Source organism: Coturnix japonica, chromosome 7 (genome assembly GCF_001577835.2).
Source record: "Coturnix japonica isolate 7356 chromosome 7, Coturnix japonica 2.1, whole genome shotgun sequence".
Taxonomy (NCBI): Eukaryota; Metazoa; Chordata; class Aves; order Galliformes; family Phasianidae; genus Coturnix; species Coturnix japonica.
In genome coordinates, this window is record NC_029522.1 from 6,557,661 (window position 1) to 6,573,291 (window position 15,631).

The 15,631-nt window shown below is 39.4% G+C and overlaps 1 protein-coding gene across 12 annotated transcripts in view; it reads left to right on the top strand.

Annotated features, from left to right (window-relative positions):
- The window catches only part of UNC80 (unc-80 homolog, NALCN channel complex subunit), a 120,496-nt gene that overhangs the window by 45,340 nt on the left and 59,525 nt on the right, over nt 1–15,631 (top strand). For 7 of the 12 annotated variants that reach the window (XM_032446031.1, XM_032446027.1, XM_015867943.2 and 4 more), the window contains exons 23-26: nt 4,790–5,002; nt 8,647–8,818; nt 11,272–11,405; nt 13,428–13,593. In XM_032446031.1, the coding sequence (XP_032301922.1) occupies nt 4,790–5,002; nt 8,647–8,818; nt 11,272–11,405; nt 13,428–13,593 (685 nt within the window). The remainder of the gene's footprint in view (nt 1–4,789; nt 5,003–8,646; nt 8,819–11,271; nt 11,406–13,427; nt 13,594–15,631) is intronic. The other 5 variants (XM_032446030.1, XM_015867944.2, XM_032446033.1 and 2 more) reach the window with 1 other exon arrangement.

Sequence of the window (15,631 nt, forward strand, 5' to 3'; positions counted from 1 at the left end):
AGTTAGGTGTCTGGTCAGAGCAAGTAGCAGAGGAGCGGACTTGTTAAAGTCTGGCTATGAATTCTAGCTTGTATGATGTGTTTGTCTCAGTCCACAGTGACTCATTTAAAGTTAGTAGAATAAGACACTGCAGTGAAAAAAGTCCTGTTGATTTCACTATAGCCTCTAAAAATAAGTATTTTATGTTAACAAGTATCTATTATATTGCATTTCTCATACACACAAATACATTCATATAAAGTTTCTGTGGACTTGATATTATTCTTAAGCAAGATCAGCACTATGGGTATATCTTAATTCATTTCTGGGTGAGATCATCAGGCATTTGCATTCTGTATTTGCTATCAATCTACAACAGTCTAATGAAGGCAGAACTGTAACAGAGCATCTGCTATGAAGATTACTTACCAAGAATATTTAAAAGCTTCTCACTTGTGACTTTTCTTGCTATTGTGGCTGGAGCTGTGATGGTAGAGAAGCAATGCTATAGCTGCCTGGCTCTGCTTTTCTTTCTTAAATTTCTGCTGTGTTATCTCAGTGAGGGTGTAACGTGACACACAAGTAAGGAGATTTATGTATCTGCAACCCAGTAGCTGGGAGCCAGGCAAGCTGCCTTGAATAAACTGTCCCTTTAGAAGACAGCACACAGTAGCTTTGTGCCATAAGGTAGAAATATGAAACACCTATTGGAATGCATATAAACCTGCTCCTTCGTTTGTGGTCTTCCGTTGTTCTCTGCAATCTGAGCTTGAAACAAATCCCAGCCTGTCATTTCAGCAGCCACTATTTCATCTTTTTCTCTCTGTTTTTGTATTGCTTTGCCTGCGTATGTTCTCTTTGCTATGTGAGGAGCTGTACACAGTGGTGTCATTTTGGAGTAGCTATGAACATGATTGAGAGCCCACCTTTCTGGGATCAGAATTTATAGATGGACTAGATTTCTAGTCTGCAGCTGAAGATGATGGAAGCCTTGTTCAAGTTACACAGTTGGAATACTACTTATAAGTGCCTGTGGAGCTGCCATTTAGTCTACAGTATGGTAGTTAAGGAATCGCATGCATTGCAGCATTCAAAAGGTGACATGTACTATCATATCAGTGTGTCTCTTAATGACAGTGTGCTGCTATGGAAAATCCCCATATTTTATTTCAATAGAGTACGCCCAGCAGAAAACATTTTATTTTTTTTTTCTCAAGCCTTTGAAGTAATAGTTGAAATCAGGTTTGAAGCAAACTGAAAGCTGCTTATGCCATTTTATCCAGCCATGTTGCTATAGCAAACTTAAAAAAAAAAAAAAGTTAAAGGCAAATTGCGTTTAGTTTTAGTTCTTCTGTGAACTTTTTCAGCATGCTTTTTAATGCAGATTTGTGACAAAAATGTTCAATCTTCTACAGACTTAACTTCCAGGCTAGCCAAAGATCTTTTACACACAGCAATTTCAGACATAAGAGCAGTGAAACAGAGGCTGCATCGTTATGGGAGGTACTGATTTATTTATACTTAAAGCTAAGGGTTTGCTTAGGATTATAAACCATGTAGTTAATGTATTTTCCCGGAAGATCCACCCAGCCTTGACGGATTGTTGTAAAACTGCAAGCAATTTATGGCTTTGCAGCTGTAAATGACAGTTGATAATATGTTGCAGACAGTTTCATCGCTGTCCCTAGCTGAAATTCAGAGTTGGCAATAATAAAACTGATACTTTTGTAAGGTAAGGAATACATTATTTAAAGTTTCTGCAGAGGGTTACAAAATATTACTGTGTAGCATTGTATAAAGAGCTGTTTTGTCTAGCCGGGACAAGTAGCCAAGGTGGTAGGAAAGGGTAAATGTAGTTCTTGGCCACATGGTTTAGTGGATGCTATTGGTGGTAGGTGGACAGTTGGATTAGATGATCTTAGTGGTCTTCACCAGCCTTTACGATTCTGGTTGTAAATGACTCTTGTTGGAAAGCATGAGCTTTCCTCTGACTAGCTGAGCAATGACTGCCACGTAGCACTTTTACATTTTTCCATTATATCCTCACCATGTGCGAACTACTCTGCTGTAGCATGTATATCTTTTGTCCTACCAGAAACGCTATAATGGCACTGCTTTATGTCAGGATTGTGTTGGTTGGGAAAGTATCTATTAAGTAATGAGAGTGCAGAAGCAAAATCAAAGCTGCAAGAACAGGAATGCTCATCATTCCTGACTCTGTGTCACCAGATGTCTTAGGCTGTGTTCTTTCCATTATGTGTTTCCAGATGTATTCCTTATTAGAGCCCTGTCACCTGGGTCATTGCTTTTTCTGCTTTAGTTCAAATCAGGTTATCTATTGATGAATAGGAATAAAAGCGCTCGAAATTTTGTTAAATGGTACAATTGTGTTTATGTCAACTTAGACAGTAAAAATATATACATCAAAAGGCAAAATAATGTAATAGGTCTAACATTAAAAGTGTACTTGTGACCTGTTTCACAGGCAGGGACCAGCTTGTGAGAGTATTGCTGCTGTGTTAAGTTTTAACAGTGATTGTGGAAACTTGTGTTCTTTTCAGCTATGCATCGCCTGCCTGATTCATTTCTCTCCATTTGTGATGTGTTTCTCTGTGGTGTGAATCCATCCTTGTTCATTCTGTCACATCTTCATCTTTCTCTTGCTGCTGCTTCAGTTTACGCTGAGCCTCAGGTAAGCTGTCACAAGGAGCTTATGCCTCACAATGTTCAGAAAGTCCTCTTTCATGCAAGGGGGCATTCCAGTGTTTCTGAATTTGTGCTAGTCCATGTTCCTCCTGCCCTTCACTCCCTATCCTATATATGCTCCCTTAATTATAGTAGTTGAGTGCTTCTGTAACCTTTAGCACATACATCTTTACAAGATTCTTGCGTACTAAGAAATTCTGTTATTTATGAGTAGTGAACTGAAACAGGTTACCAAAGGTGGGACTTTACTTTCCCAGTGATTACATCTCCAAGTCTGGATAAGGTTTTACTGTGTGGTAATTAAAACAACTACAAGAAGAACTTTTGCTGTCTTCCATATTTCATGTGGACAATAAGCAATTTGTAATGTGATAGTTATTAGCCTTATTTCTAGTTGCTGATCAGTGTCTGATTAAAGATTCCTGCCTTCCAGTTCAGAGCATTGGGTCAACTTTAATGTACTTCCTATTTAAATGAATGACTAAAATATTGCTCTTTTCTTCCATCGTTTGAATGAAATGTAAGCCAAGAGCTTGTATTCTATTTAGATGATTAAAGAGAATAGCAACCTGCAGCTTTAAGCAGCAACAAAATACATCAGGTAGCAATTAATGTGTGTTTTCGTATTAGTATGGACAACATATAATCTCCCACCCCACCCCCTTTTTGACCTGTTTTTTGCATCCTGTTGTTATTTCTTGTCCATTTTTCCATCAGGATTAATTTCTCTAAGTTTATCTGGAGTACGTAATTTCTTAAAGCAGTTCTCAAACTTATGCAGCATTACTTGAAAATTTGCTTTCAACTTTTGATTGAAGCACTATTGGAAGCCCTATTTAATCCTATTGTGTAGACCAAATGCAGGGCATCTTCTAGGATCTCAGGGGCCATTTGTTGTTCATGGACCACAGCTGAAGAGCTCGCTCTTATAAAGAGATACTCACCTGTGTTAATTATCTCATTAAGGCTGGGAGCATCTCAGTGTGTGGAACACATGTGTTTGTACTCTGTGAAATTCTTGCTAGGGAACCTTCAAAGCCAGCTTGCAAAATGTGGCTGTTGTTTTATTATTTTATTTTTATTTTATTTTACAACCTGCTGGCCCTGGGGGGCTTTTGTTCGTGGGAACTACAGGAGAAGAGAGGGCAGATTAAATGGAAATGATTCCCCCCTGTGGCGCAAGTGGTAGAAGTGCTGCTCTGCTACACAGGAGGCTCGAATCCCGGGGGGTTGGATTCGATAATCTCTAAGGTCCCTTACAACCCACACGACACTATGATAGTATGATGATGAAATGAAGTATTCACGTTTAGTTATTTTTCACAGGTATTGAGATGTTATCACAGAGCTATAGGCTGCTGGGGAGAAAGATGAACCAATTCAGACAAAGATATGTTCAATATCATGTTTCCCATTAAAGACAATGTCTCTTGCAAGTTGAGGGTGGAGGGTCACTGTGACAAATATACAAGGTTTTCACTTCACATCTCAGCTGGTTGATATTAAGTTTCAGTTCTAGATTGTATATACTTACTGGAGCTGTTGTAGTTAAGTGTGAAATTCTGTTGACTGATGCCAGTAGAGTATTTCACTCTTTGTATCTGCTTATTTTAAGTGCGAAACAGCACTTTTCCTGGTTTCAGCAAGCCTCTGTTCATACCTCCACCCCTGAGATGCACAAACAAAAAGTAACAAATGTTAGGATTCACACGTCTGTGCTGCTTACTTTGCAGGCTTACTAGAGGTGAGAAGGAAATACAAGTCACTCCTCCAGTGGAAGTGTCAGATAAACACTTCTGCTATCTGTAGTTAGGTGGTTTCTGGAAGAAACAATTATAGAGAGGTAGTAAAACAGAAAATTATTTATAATGTGGTTCTTTTTGCCCCTCTGATGGTTCAACTAAATGTAACTGCTCAGTGTTGTGGGTCTTGATTTTATTAGCTTGAGGTAGAGATCCTGGTTTCAGACTTTGGTGGAGAGATTGCTCAGTCTGTGTGACATTATGGAAAGCTTTTGATCAACTGATAAAAGCACGAAGTCCTCTTAATATTTAGCTTTTTTTAATGTATGTATATTTAAGGTGATTTTTTGCAAACGTTTCAGGAAGCTCCTGTAGTGGCGAGAGCAGCGCTGTTCCTTGAGTGTGCACGTTTTGTTCATCGCTGCAACCGTGGCAACTGGCCTGAGTGGATGAAGGGCCACCACGTGAACATTACTAAGAAAGGCCTGTCCCGTGGACGTTCTCCTATTGTTGGCAACAAAAGGAACCAGAAACTGCAGTGGAATGCAGCTAAGCTCTTCTACCAGTGGGGAGATGTAAGAGCTCATTTTCTCTTGTATTTACGTTTAAAAACCATCCAAAACATGAAGGTAATTTCAGCTCCAGTGAAATGGGGACCCACAGGCCTCCTTTCCAAATTGCAGTTCACGGCTTGCCAAGATCAGCTGTTCCTCTGGTCATTGTTTATGTTGTTAAGAGGTAACAGAGATGCTGTCCCTGTCCTAACCGTGTTCAGTCAGAAGATCCTTTTGGCCCACTCTTCTTACTCCATCACTTTGCGTATGTGAATGCTTAAAGAAAAGTATGAGCAGTGATTTCATGTAGCTTCCAAATATTTATTTGTAGCCTGTATGTGACAGTGCTTATTCACAACCTTCAGTGGATTTCTTTGACTTAGTTCTTCAGTCTCTTTTTGCACACTTAAATTTCTTCAGTAATGAGTTCTGCACAGCTACTGCATGTCATCTAAAAAGATGGCTTGACTTCTTTATTTGACCATGAACTCTTGCATTATGTGAGCAATTGCACTGTCTGGCCCTGTCAGTGCACTTACAGTTTCCTTGGAAGCCCATATCTGCTGAAGATCTGATGCTTATTGTAAGATATTCCACATGTTTAAAAATAAGTGAGTAACCAAGGATAATAAATGCAGGTAATACATGTTAAGAATTCAGTTCTCTTTAGGTAGAGTGCTGTCGGACTGCATATGATTGCTTTAATGTAAGGCTGGAGAATAGCATAAAAAATGTAATAGGTTATTGCTCTCTGCAGATGCAAGCAGACTTTCTTCCTCAACTGTCTGAAACATGAAAGGGGAAAAAAAATGAGAGATGTGGAGTTTATTTAGGAATATACAGATTGCTGAAATGGTCAACTATTGCAGCAGCTTGCAAACCACAGTATAATAACACCTTACTGTTTTTGTGTAGCAGAGTCTGCCTACTTCTTTGTTGCTGGATTTCACAGGAACTGCTAAATAGCAAGGAAGGAGAGCTGTAAATGCTGCCTGTTTGTGACTGCTTATTTGTTTCTGCTTTGCTTCAGCTGAGGGAGGAAAATTACATAGTGCTTGCATGATCATCACTCTGACTTGCAGAAGAATCAGAAATTATCCTGAATATTTTCCTCTGAAACCATCCCTAAGCCAAGGAAGCCAAATGGCAAGTGCTAGTTAGAACTTCAAGGTGAAGAACACTTCCCCTCTATCAAAGCAATATTATCATTGGATAAAACTTTACTTTCCTGTCTGTTCTCTTTACCTGCATGCAACAAGAAAAACAAATAAAAAAATAATAATAAAAAAAATAGTGTCTTAACAGGAAAGTAAACCTCTTGCAAATGCATCCTTATCTGTAGCTTTGCTGACAGCACCACAAGGGCTGCTTACATGCTGATAAGGTTGCTGACAAAGTAGCAACAAATAAACAGTCAATGCTCTTGTAGAGAATTTAACAGTATTCAGTGGAAGTCTGTCTTCCTGACTTTCTTATATATGTAGGTCACTCCAAAAGTAATACCTCCTATTTATTTCAGTAAAAGCTACAACAGATAGGAGGAGCACAAAAATACTATCTGATAGAGCAAATTCGCAGCTACAAAACTCCATTTTTCAATATAGTCACCACCATTAGCTCTGCATTTTGGCCAGTGGTAAACAAGAGCCTGCATGTTGTGACTGTAAAAATCTCTGCACTAGCAGAGGTGACCCTCTGTTTCACAGCTGCTATGATGACATCATTGCTAGGAAAATGTTGGCCATGCAGTCTGCTTTTCATTGGATGGAACTCAGAAGGCTCCACATCCGGACTGTACAATCGGTGTGGTATGACAGTGCAGCTGAGATTGGCACTGTTCTCCATGGGCTTCAACATGCAGATGATGATGTTATCATCATCAATATGCCTGGAGTTATCATCTTACAAGAGAAAGGTTGTCTTCTTATCTGGAAATTGGAGCATTCATTGTAGTTAGCCTTGAGATATGGTGGTCATAGTCAATGATTTATCTGGGTTCAACTTAGAGTGATTACTCTTTTGCTATCCCAAATGAAAGTGCACCTCACTTTACCTGCTGAGGGCTGCATCTTGAACTTTTTCTTTGAGGGCAAAGTCATGTGATGTTGCTCCATGGATTGCCATTTTGATTCTGGTTCGGAGTAAGGACACTGTATCTTGCTACATGTAATGATGCGTTCCAGGAAACTGGCACCTCGAGCCTCATATTTGTTCAATAGATCTCGACAAACTTGCATACAGTGTTCTTTCTGTTCCTATTTGAGAATTTGTGGGACTCGCCTGGTGCAGACTGTAGTATTCCAACATTGCCAACATCATTTCCAACTTATTGAAGCTGACATTGAGCTTTGTACTCAGTTCCCTCATCATAATCTGATTAACTTGGATGAATTGATCAAGCCACTTCATTCTGTGGTGTGACAGCTGCATATGTCTGTTTAGAACATAAGCTCATCTTTCACATATTTGTCAGCTTTGCTTAAACCCATCACCTACCGCCTCACTGTGCTAATATCCACTGTTTGGTCTCTATAATCATTCAGCAAGCATCAATGAATGTCAATGGGTGCATTTTATTTCTTTTTTCACATGGAGGAATTCAATGACACACCTTTGCTTCGATGGGCACTTTTATGCTGGATGCCTTTGTATCAGCCTGCCCCTCTGCTGCCATCTATTGCATAGCAACAAAATCATTATATTAGGTTTTTGTTGGGAAGGTTCAGCCTCTGCTGCCATACTACTGACGTCCACTTCTTCTGATGTCAGGGACCAACAGAATTACGCAGGAGGCATTACCTTCAGGGCAGCCCTTGTAGATCACCTATACACAATTCTAGCTTTTATGTACATGTTACCTATTTGTTCAAAAGCACATTGAGAAGTCACTCTTTTAAAGATGAAAGCAGATTTACCCACAAGTATGCAAGTCTTGTGGTGGAAAGGGGGATTTTTAGTGGATCCCTAAGTGACAGGATCATAGAATCATAGAATTACCCAGGTTGGAAAAGACCTTGAAGATCATCAAGTCCAACCGCAGCCTAACCATAGTACTCTAACTCTAACAGCCCTCTACTAAATCATATCCTTGAGCACCACATCCAAACAGCTCTTAAACACATCCAGGGATGGCGATTCAACCACCTCCCTGGGGAGCCTATTTCAGTACTTGACTACCCTTTCTGTAAATAAGTGGTTCCTAACATCCAACCTAAACTTGCCCTGGCGCAACTTCAGGCCATAATTTAGGATAGGTTAAGGATAGTTGCTTGAACCGAAGACGTAGATTCTCAGTGAAAATCTTATAAAAAATCTGGTGCAGTTATAGAGGAGAGGGAGAATAGTGAAAGAAATTCATACAAGATAGTGACCTATTCGCTTTTTGCCTGTCTTGTGCCATTTATGCTCTTATTAACTAACCTGATCTACAAAACAAACAATCATCCTGACATGTAGCAGTTTCTGGAGTTTGGTTGAAAAGATCATGGGGAAACAAATAATGCTTTTGGTAGCAATTACTCTCTTATCCTTCCTTTTTCTTCTTTACTGCATTTTGCAGAGAGTAAACGTGAAGCCGGTACGTTCTCTCCTGGTTGAAACATCTTCACAGGCTGCAAGGTTGGGCTGAAATTCTCCCCTTCTTATGCTTTCTTCTCCCTCTGCAGGCAATTGGTGTCCGCCTGAACGAGCTGTGCCATGCCGAGAGTGAGAGCCCTGCCAACCTGCTGGGCCTCATTTATGATGAGGAGACCAAGAGGCGCCTGAGAAAGGAGGATGAGGAAGAAGACTTTTTAGATGACAGTAAGGAGACTCCCTTTACTACAAGAACCCCCGCTTGTAAGAACCTCTGCTTTAGGAGCACTTAATTTTTCTTCTCTTTTCATCTCCTTGCCACTCAGCTGTATTTCCCAGTCCCTCACCTCCGCCTTAGTTTCCTTCCCTGTTCTTTCTGTGCCTTGATGTACAGCATTACAGGTGGATAGCAGTACTGAGAAGCTTTGAAGAAAAAGGAGGGGGTGAAACTGTTAGTGAGTTGTAATTCCTATATACTGGTAACAGTAATTATATGCAGAATAATTTATTTATTGAGTCTTGCTGTCACCTCAATGTTAAAAATGGTTCAGATTCCCATTCTTTCCAGTTACTTCTACCAAAATATATTTGTAGGACTAGTTGCTCCTCTGTTTCTTAATCTTGAAGAATGAACTTCTTGCCTGGTGTGTGTTGGCATAGCTCTGCCAAAGGCTTTTAAATCTTGGCTTTGCTATATATTTGCCTGATCCTTCAGCAGAAGCATAGCACAGCGGTATAAAAAGCATCATTAAAAACCTGTGTAACGACAACTAAGATACACACATTGTATGTGTGCGTTGGTGTATGTGTGTACACAAGGGTGGGAGGGTGATGATAAGTCACTGATTCTGGAAGTCTGGATAGATATTCAAATTATAGCAGCCCATGAATCAAAAGAAGTTTGGTCAAAATTGTTACTGTCATAGGTGTAGGTGAAGGTGATGACAAACATTATGTCCTTTCCAGACACCATTTGTATGTATGTCTGTGCTGTAATGTACTTCTTGTTTACATGCACTGTTGTTTACCATTGGATGTAGTGTACTAGCACTGTTTATGTATCTTCTGGTTTCTTCTGTGGCCCTAGGTTTGTTCTTATCATTACATGGAGGTTGGCTTTGGGATTAAGGGGAGGAGGTGAAAATGGCATTTGTGGGAAGTGCTGTCAAGATGGGTATTAACACTGAGCTTAGACCTTTGTATGTGCCACAGTGTGGCGTGACAGCGCTAGCAGCAACAGGAGTGTGGGTGGCTGTTCTGGATGTTTTATTGGCTACTGAGCAGTTATATCTAAAGCAGGAAAATGTACACAATTTTTTTCCTCTCCCATATCATTGAATGACTTTTAAAAGGTGAGGAACATTCCTGTAATGAAGGACAGAACAGGCTTTCTTGTTCCTATCAATTGATACTAGGCACTCACCGGGGGGACATGAAACTGCTTTATCAAGGCAGCACAAGGCAAGCAAACAGAAAACACACTGTGGTATAGAAAGCCACATAAAAGCACAAGTACTTGCCTGAAAGCCATGTTATGGATAGGAGATATCTAGTCAGCTTTCTTGTTGAAGACAGATGTTTCCAAAAGCTGCCTTGTGCACAAAGGAATTGGACTGAGAAGCATGAAGTATGCTGATGGATTTTCCATCACAGCGTACAGCTCAACTCTCTTTAATAGTTCAGGTTATTTTAGTCCTTGTGAAGTCCATCTTCACTACACGTAGCACATACAGAGGAATTAACAAGATTCACAGAACTGTTCTGGTTTTATCTGGTACTGGCAGTGCCTTCTTGTTTGCTTTGGACTGTTTCTTTTCAAAAAGTTGTTAGATTATACATCAGGGGAAAAAAATGCTCTAAAAGTCCCAGAGATGGAAATATGAGGTAACGCTAAAAAATAGTTGCATTTAATTGTTATCACAACTAGTTTTTTTAAGTACTTTTCATAATCCTAACATTGAAGCTGTTTCTCACTTTTTGAGCTTAGATTGCTTACAAAGTGCAGGACTTTTGAAGCTGATAGTCTGAGTTAAAGTAAAACTTCAAGTATTTGGGTCATCCCTTTTCCCTTCTTTTGTTATAGGTTAAGCATTTGGATGTATAACCTGAATATGCCATTTGATTATTCTTTCTTTAGTTATCTTTGAATGGCATTTGGCTCCTGTGCACACACAAATAAAGAAGCCTGATTTTAGAGGAGATGGCCTTTTTCAGTTACCAGGGTAGTACTTTATAACAGGCACAGTACTTTTTTGCTGGCTAATCATAATTCCTTGTATATATTGAGAAGTTTTCCTATGTTTACAGAATTTGCAGAAGATAAAATATTTTTTTTTAATAAATTCAAAAAAATTATTTTTGAATACAAAACTGTAAAGAGACAGAAGGATATCTATTTCTTCACTTGTATCAACATTAAATAAGGGGGTGTACGTACAATACTAAAAGACTGTGTCAATTTAGTAGACAGCTCACTAAACATTGTCATATGTCACAGAACACTCTACTGTATTGGTACTTTGCCATGTGCCAGTAAATACATGAACTGATATTTGTACTATTATGATCCTTTTAGTGTAGGAAGAGTAACATAGAACTCTGGATTTTCCTCTTTTAGTGTAGCTTGTATTGTGCACCATACATAAAAGCGTCCATCACGTTTTGGTTCAATGTTTTGTATCGTCTCCTTGCTCACAATAGAAATATTTTTTTCCTAGGCACTGTGAATCCTACCAAATGTTGTTGTCCTTTTGCGCTGAAAATGGCAGCCTGCCAGCTTCTCCTGGAGATTACCACTTTCCTTCGAGAGACCTTTCCATACATGCCTAGGCCACGTCCTGAGCCTCTTGTGGTAAGTGGGCAATAAAAATGGGACAGGGAGCTGTGCCAGCAAAGTCGTTGTGCTCTGTGCTCTTCTGAGGAGAGGTTGGCTGGGATAACTCAAGCAAGTGTCTGATGCAGAGGGATAGGAGCTGTTTTCTGTTAGAAAGATGTGCATGGCACATCAAATGACCTGACAGAAAGATAAGACCCAGGGGGGTTGGACTCAATGATCTCTAGAGGTCCCTTCTAACCCCTACAATTCTGTGATTCTGTGAAGACTGCTAAAGCAGAATATGTATTGCAAGTCCAAGAAGGTTTCATGATATAAAGCAGCAGATGGATTGAGTAACTGTTTGGAGGATTTGAGAATGCAACAAATGACAGTTCAAGTGCAACATAGGGTATTTGGAGTGTCAGCTGACCCTCAACAGGGCAGTTAGGAGAAAGGGGAGAAGAAGATTTGCAGAGCATTTGCAGAAGCTTAGAGCTTGCGCTATGTCATGGTTGCAGTTTTTCTGTTGTCTTGCTAATAGAACTGAAGGAACTGAGGAAAGAAAGGAAAGAAACAAAGAATGAAGGAGACTTCCCTGAGACTAAGAGAGACAAAGGCAAATACTGGCATGAGTAATAAGTTAAGCATCTTTTAAGGTGACAGCTAATTTTCTGAATGGCAGAACCTCATAATTTCTAGCATTTAATTCTTATGTGGATTTTCTTATGTCAGTTAGTACAGTCTAACATTACCTCCAACCTGTTGTTTCACAAAATGTACAGGCTTTCTTCTCTGCTGTCTTCTGTCAAGCTATCTTGGAAGTAGCCAGCAAATTCAGAGGTGAAAAACATAGAATGACAGATAAGCAGCGTGATCTTTTTAAGCTTAATTTCCTCATGAAATCAGACTAAATCTTTTGAAGAAAGAATGAGAAGTCAGATTTCCAAGAGAGTTACAAAGGGTTTAGCCCTAGTATTGTGCTTTTTGTTAATGAATGACTAGGATCAAATTTTGTTGATGACAGTAGTTCTTGAAAGGGTGATGTTGCAGCTTTGTTGTAGTTAGGATTTGAGGCTGGTTTCAAAGGCTGTAGTTGACCTATGAAGAAGTGAGTCAGCGCCAGGTATGAAAGAATGGCAATAATAAAAAGGGGAGAGAAATTCAGCGTGAGTCTTCCTAAACTCCTTGTTGATATTTTACTGTGTAAGAAATGACTTAATCCAAAAGTAGGGTAATAGCAGGATTTTGAATTCATCTCGGCAGAGTAGCTGTCTGAAAACTAGAAATATGTTGGATAATGAGAATCAGGAGAAATTGGTACTTTTGTGTGCTACACTGAAATTAAGTCTTTCATTCTGTCTTTCAATTTTGTTGAGGGCTGCAATTTCCAATGTATGCACGTTGACAAACAGCAGTGAGTAATGTGCTTAAAGTACCTTCAAGGGGTACCTTTTGGTGTTTAAACACACCATACCCCAGGAATATGTCAGTATTGCTACTGTGGCTCAGGTTCAGATATGTTCAGGATAAAAGCTAATGATCTCTTTTTGTTACATATCCTAAACTGTTTGTGTTGGATACTTTTTAAACTATCAGCATGAAAATTTTCAATGCAAATTTCACTAGAAACCATTACTTTGGCTATATATTGTATCCCAGGTTTTGTTGTTCAGCAAAGTCAGAATATTTCCCTAATTCTAATCAACTGTTGGCTTTTCCATTCAGATGCATTGCTGAATGCAAGTAGTTTGGGGCATTCTGTTGGCATGGAATGGACTAGTATCAGCTAATGCACTTCAGCACACTCAGTCTAGAATGTCTTTTTTCCCCCAGACCAACTCTTAGAGTAGTAGACTTTGTCACGTTCCAGGTAGTTCCCAGGAACTTCTGTACGAGTTTGTATAGAAATTCCAATAAGAGACCTCTTGAGTATATGTAATTTTATCTGGAAATAAGTAGCCATCTGAACCATTTTTCCTGAAGTTTCTATGATTGTAGTGGAAAAAGGTGGTGATTCAAACTGGTTGCTCATCTGTGTGGTCTGCATGCTGCCAACAGGATCTGGAGAGCTGTAGGCTACGTCTGGACCCTGAGATGGACCGGCACAGGTATGAAAGAAAGATCAGCTTTGCTGGGGTTCTGGATGAAAATGAAGATTCAAAGGATTCCCTGCACAGCAGCAGCCACACCCTCAAATCTGAGGCTGGCTTCGAGGAGAAAAAAGGTTTGTTGGCGCAACAAGGCTTGTGTATTCTTCAGGCTTGTGAAGTGGCGCTTGGTTTTATGTTTTCATTTGCATAGACTGTGTAAAAAGCAGGAGGCCATGGAGTCACGTGGCTCTGAATCATTTCTGAGATGCTTTTTGCCTTCAGGTTTCAATTTATTGAATGTGAGAAGCAAAGATCTTTAAATTTTATAAAGCGCTGCTGTGACTGAAACCAATTGGAAGCATTGCGAGATTTCTAGAAAGGAGAAAGTTTTATTTGAAATTGTATCTCAGTGCAATGCTGTTAGAAGCATCACTGTTTGATACGTTTCATAAATAAAGATCAAAGGTGGTTTTGTTTGTTTCTTATTTTGATTACATTAATTTTCATTTATTTTGTGAAAACCAGAGACAGGAGGGAATATTGGAATCTTTCTGTGAAAATCTGTACTGGTTTGCAAGTCATGGCATCTCATGGAATTAGTGGGTGGTCACTTGATCTCTTGAGTTCTTTGCTACCACATGAAACACACATCTATGTGGCTTTTGATGGCTAGCAGATTAATGTTACCAACATACTGTATACTGTACAAGCAAACCTCGAGCTCACTGTGTTTGCTGAGAAAAGCAGATTGTTTCCGTTTTTAAGCCATCTCATGCAAAACTCACATACTATCTGATGGTACAAGTGTTGCAATACAATATACAGTCATTATTTCTATTTGCAATTAGAAACTAAACTGACAGTCAATCACCTGTAAGTGATTTTCCCTCAAGTGCATTTCCTGGAAGAACTATTTAATCCTGTCTTATAAAGGCCATATAAAGGCACAGATGTTTGAATGATGATTTTGATAATTGTTTCAAAAGGATAAATGTTTTATGATTAGTTGAAAAGGATGAAGTCTGTGGCTGGTTATCCTCTGTACTGTGTATTCGTGATTCAGAGGCACTTTTATTCACTTCAGAGGGCTTTAGACAAAGTCTTTGTTGTCTTCAGCTGTGACCTTGCTTTAATTACTGTGGAAAGTATTAGAAGCGTGTTTAAGATTCACGTGGTACATAGTTGCTTCCAAATTTGTGTGTCACATAGGACAGTTACTTCTGTGAACACTGCTAGGGACTTCTTTCTATGAAAGGTCAAGTGAGTTAAGTTTATGCTCAGCCTAGTGGTTTGTACCTCTGACATAATGGCAGCCCAGAGATGCACACCGACCTATGGTCTATTTCACAATCTAACGCAGTGGGATGAGATGTCTAACTATTTAGATGAGGGAATGTATTGGGTTTTATTTTTAAGACAGCTACGTAATTCCGTGAAGACTCTCTTCAGCCTCTCAGGCAGCAGTCCCATAAATGAGAGAATGTCTACAAGCGTGTGGTGCTGCTGGACAATTCTGATGGTCATTCTACAACTGTCCCATTTTCCTTAGAGACAGTACTGGGGTGTGCCTCCAGGTGTTACTATGCTGCAGGCATACTGTAGAATTGATTCATGTTTGAAAGGATGATATTAACTTTCTGCATTCTTAGCTGTGTTTAAATTATTTTTCCTGCAGTTTTAGATGTTGATTTTCCCCCCCATTTTCCCTTCTCTGTAATCTGACCCGTAGTTTTCCTTTACTAAAGCTCCTTCTTAACTATGTTTTAGGGATGAGAAATGTGATAATAGTAAGAAGGCAGACTCCTAAATATATGTTAGCAAGAAATGAATTTGAAGCGTCTGGAGTCTAAATAAATGCAAGATAATGTTTTAGTTAAGAATTACAATAATTATGTTATTTTTCCTGGCCATATAATATACTTCTGGGGATCTACCTGGGCCACAAAAGATGCAGAGGCATCTCTTGTAGATTGCACTTTGTAGATAAGAAAATGTTGTTGTGTGACTTTAAGTAAATTTTCCTTGCCTGCAGAGGCAGGTCTCTTTATCTCTACCTATCTGATGAGTACTAATCTGCTTCCTTTCACTTACTCTGGAGTGTTAAAAACTTTGTTCTCATTGCTCACCCCAGGCATGACTTGTCAGCTTATCCAAAAGCTTCGGGTTTACTGT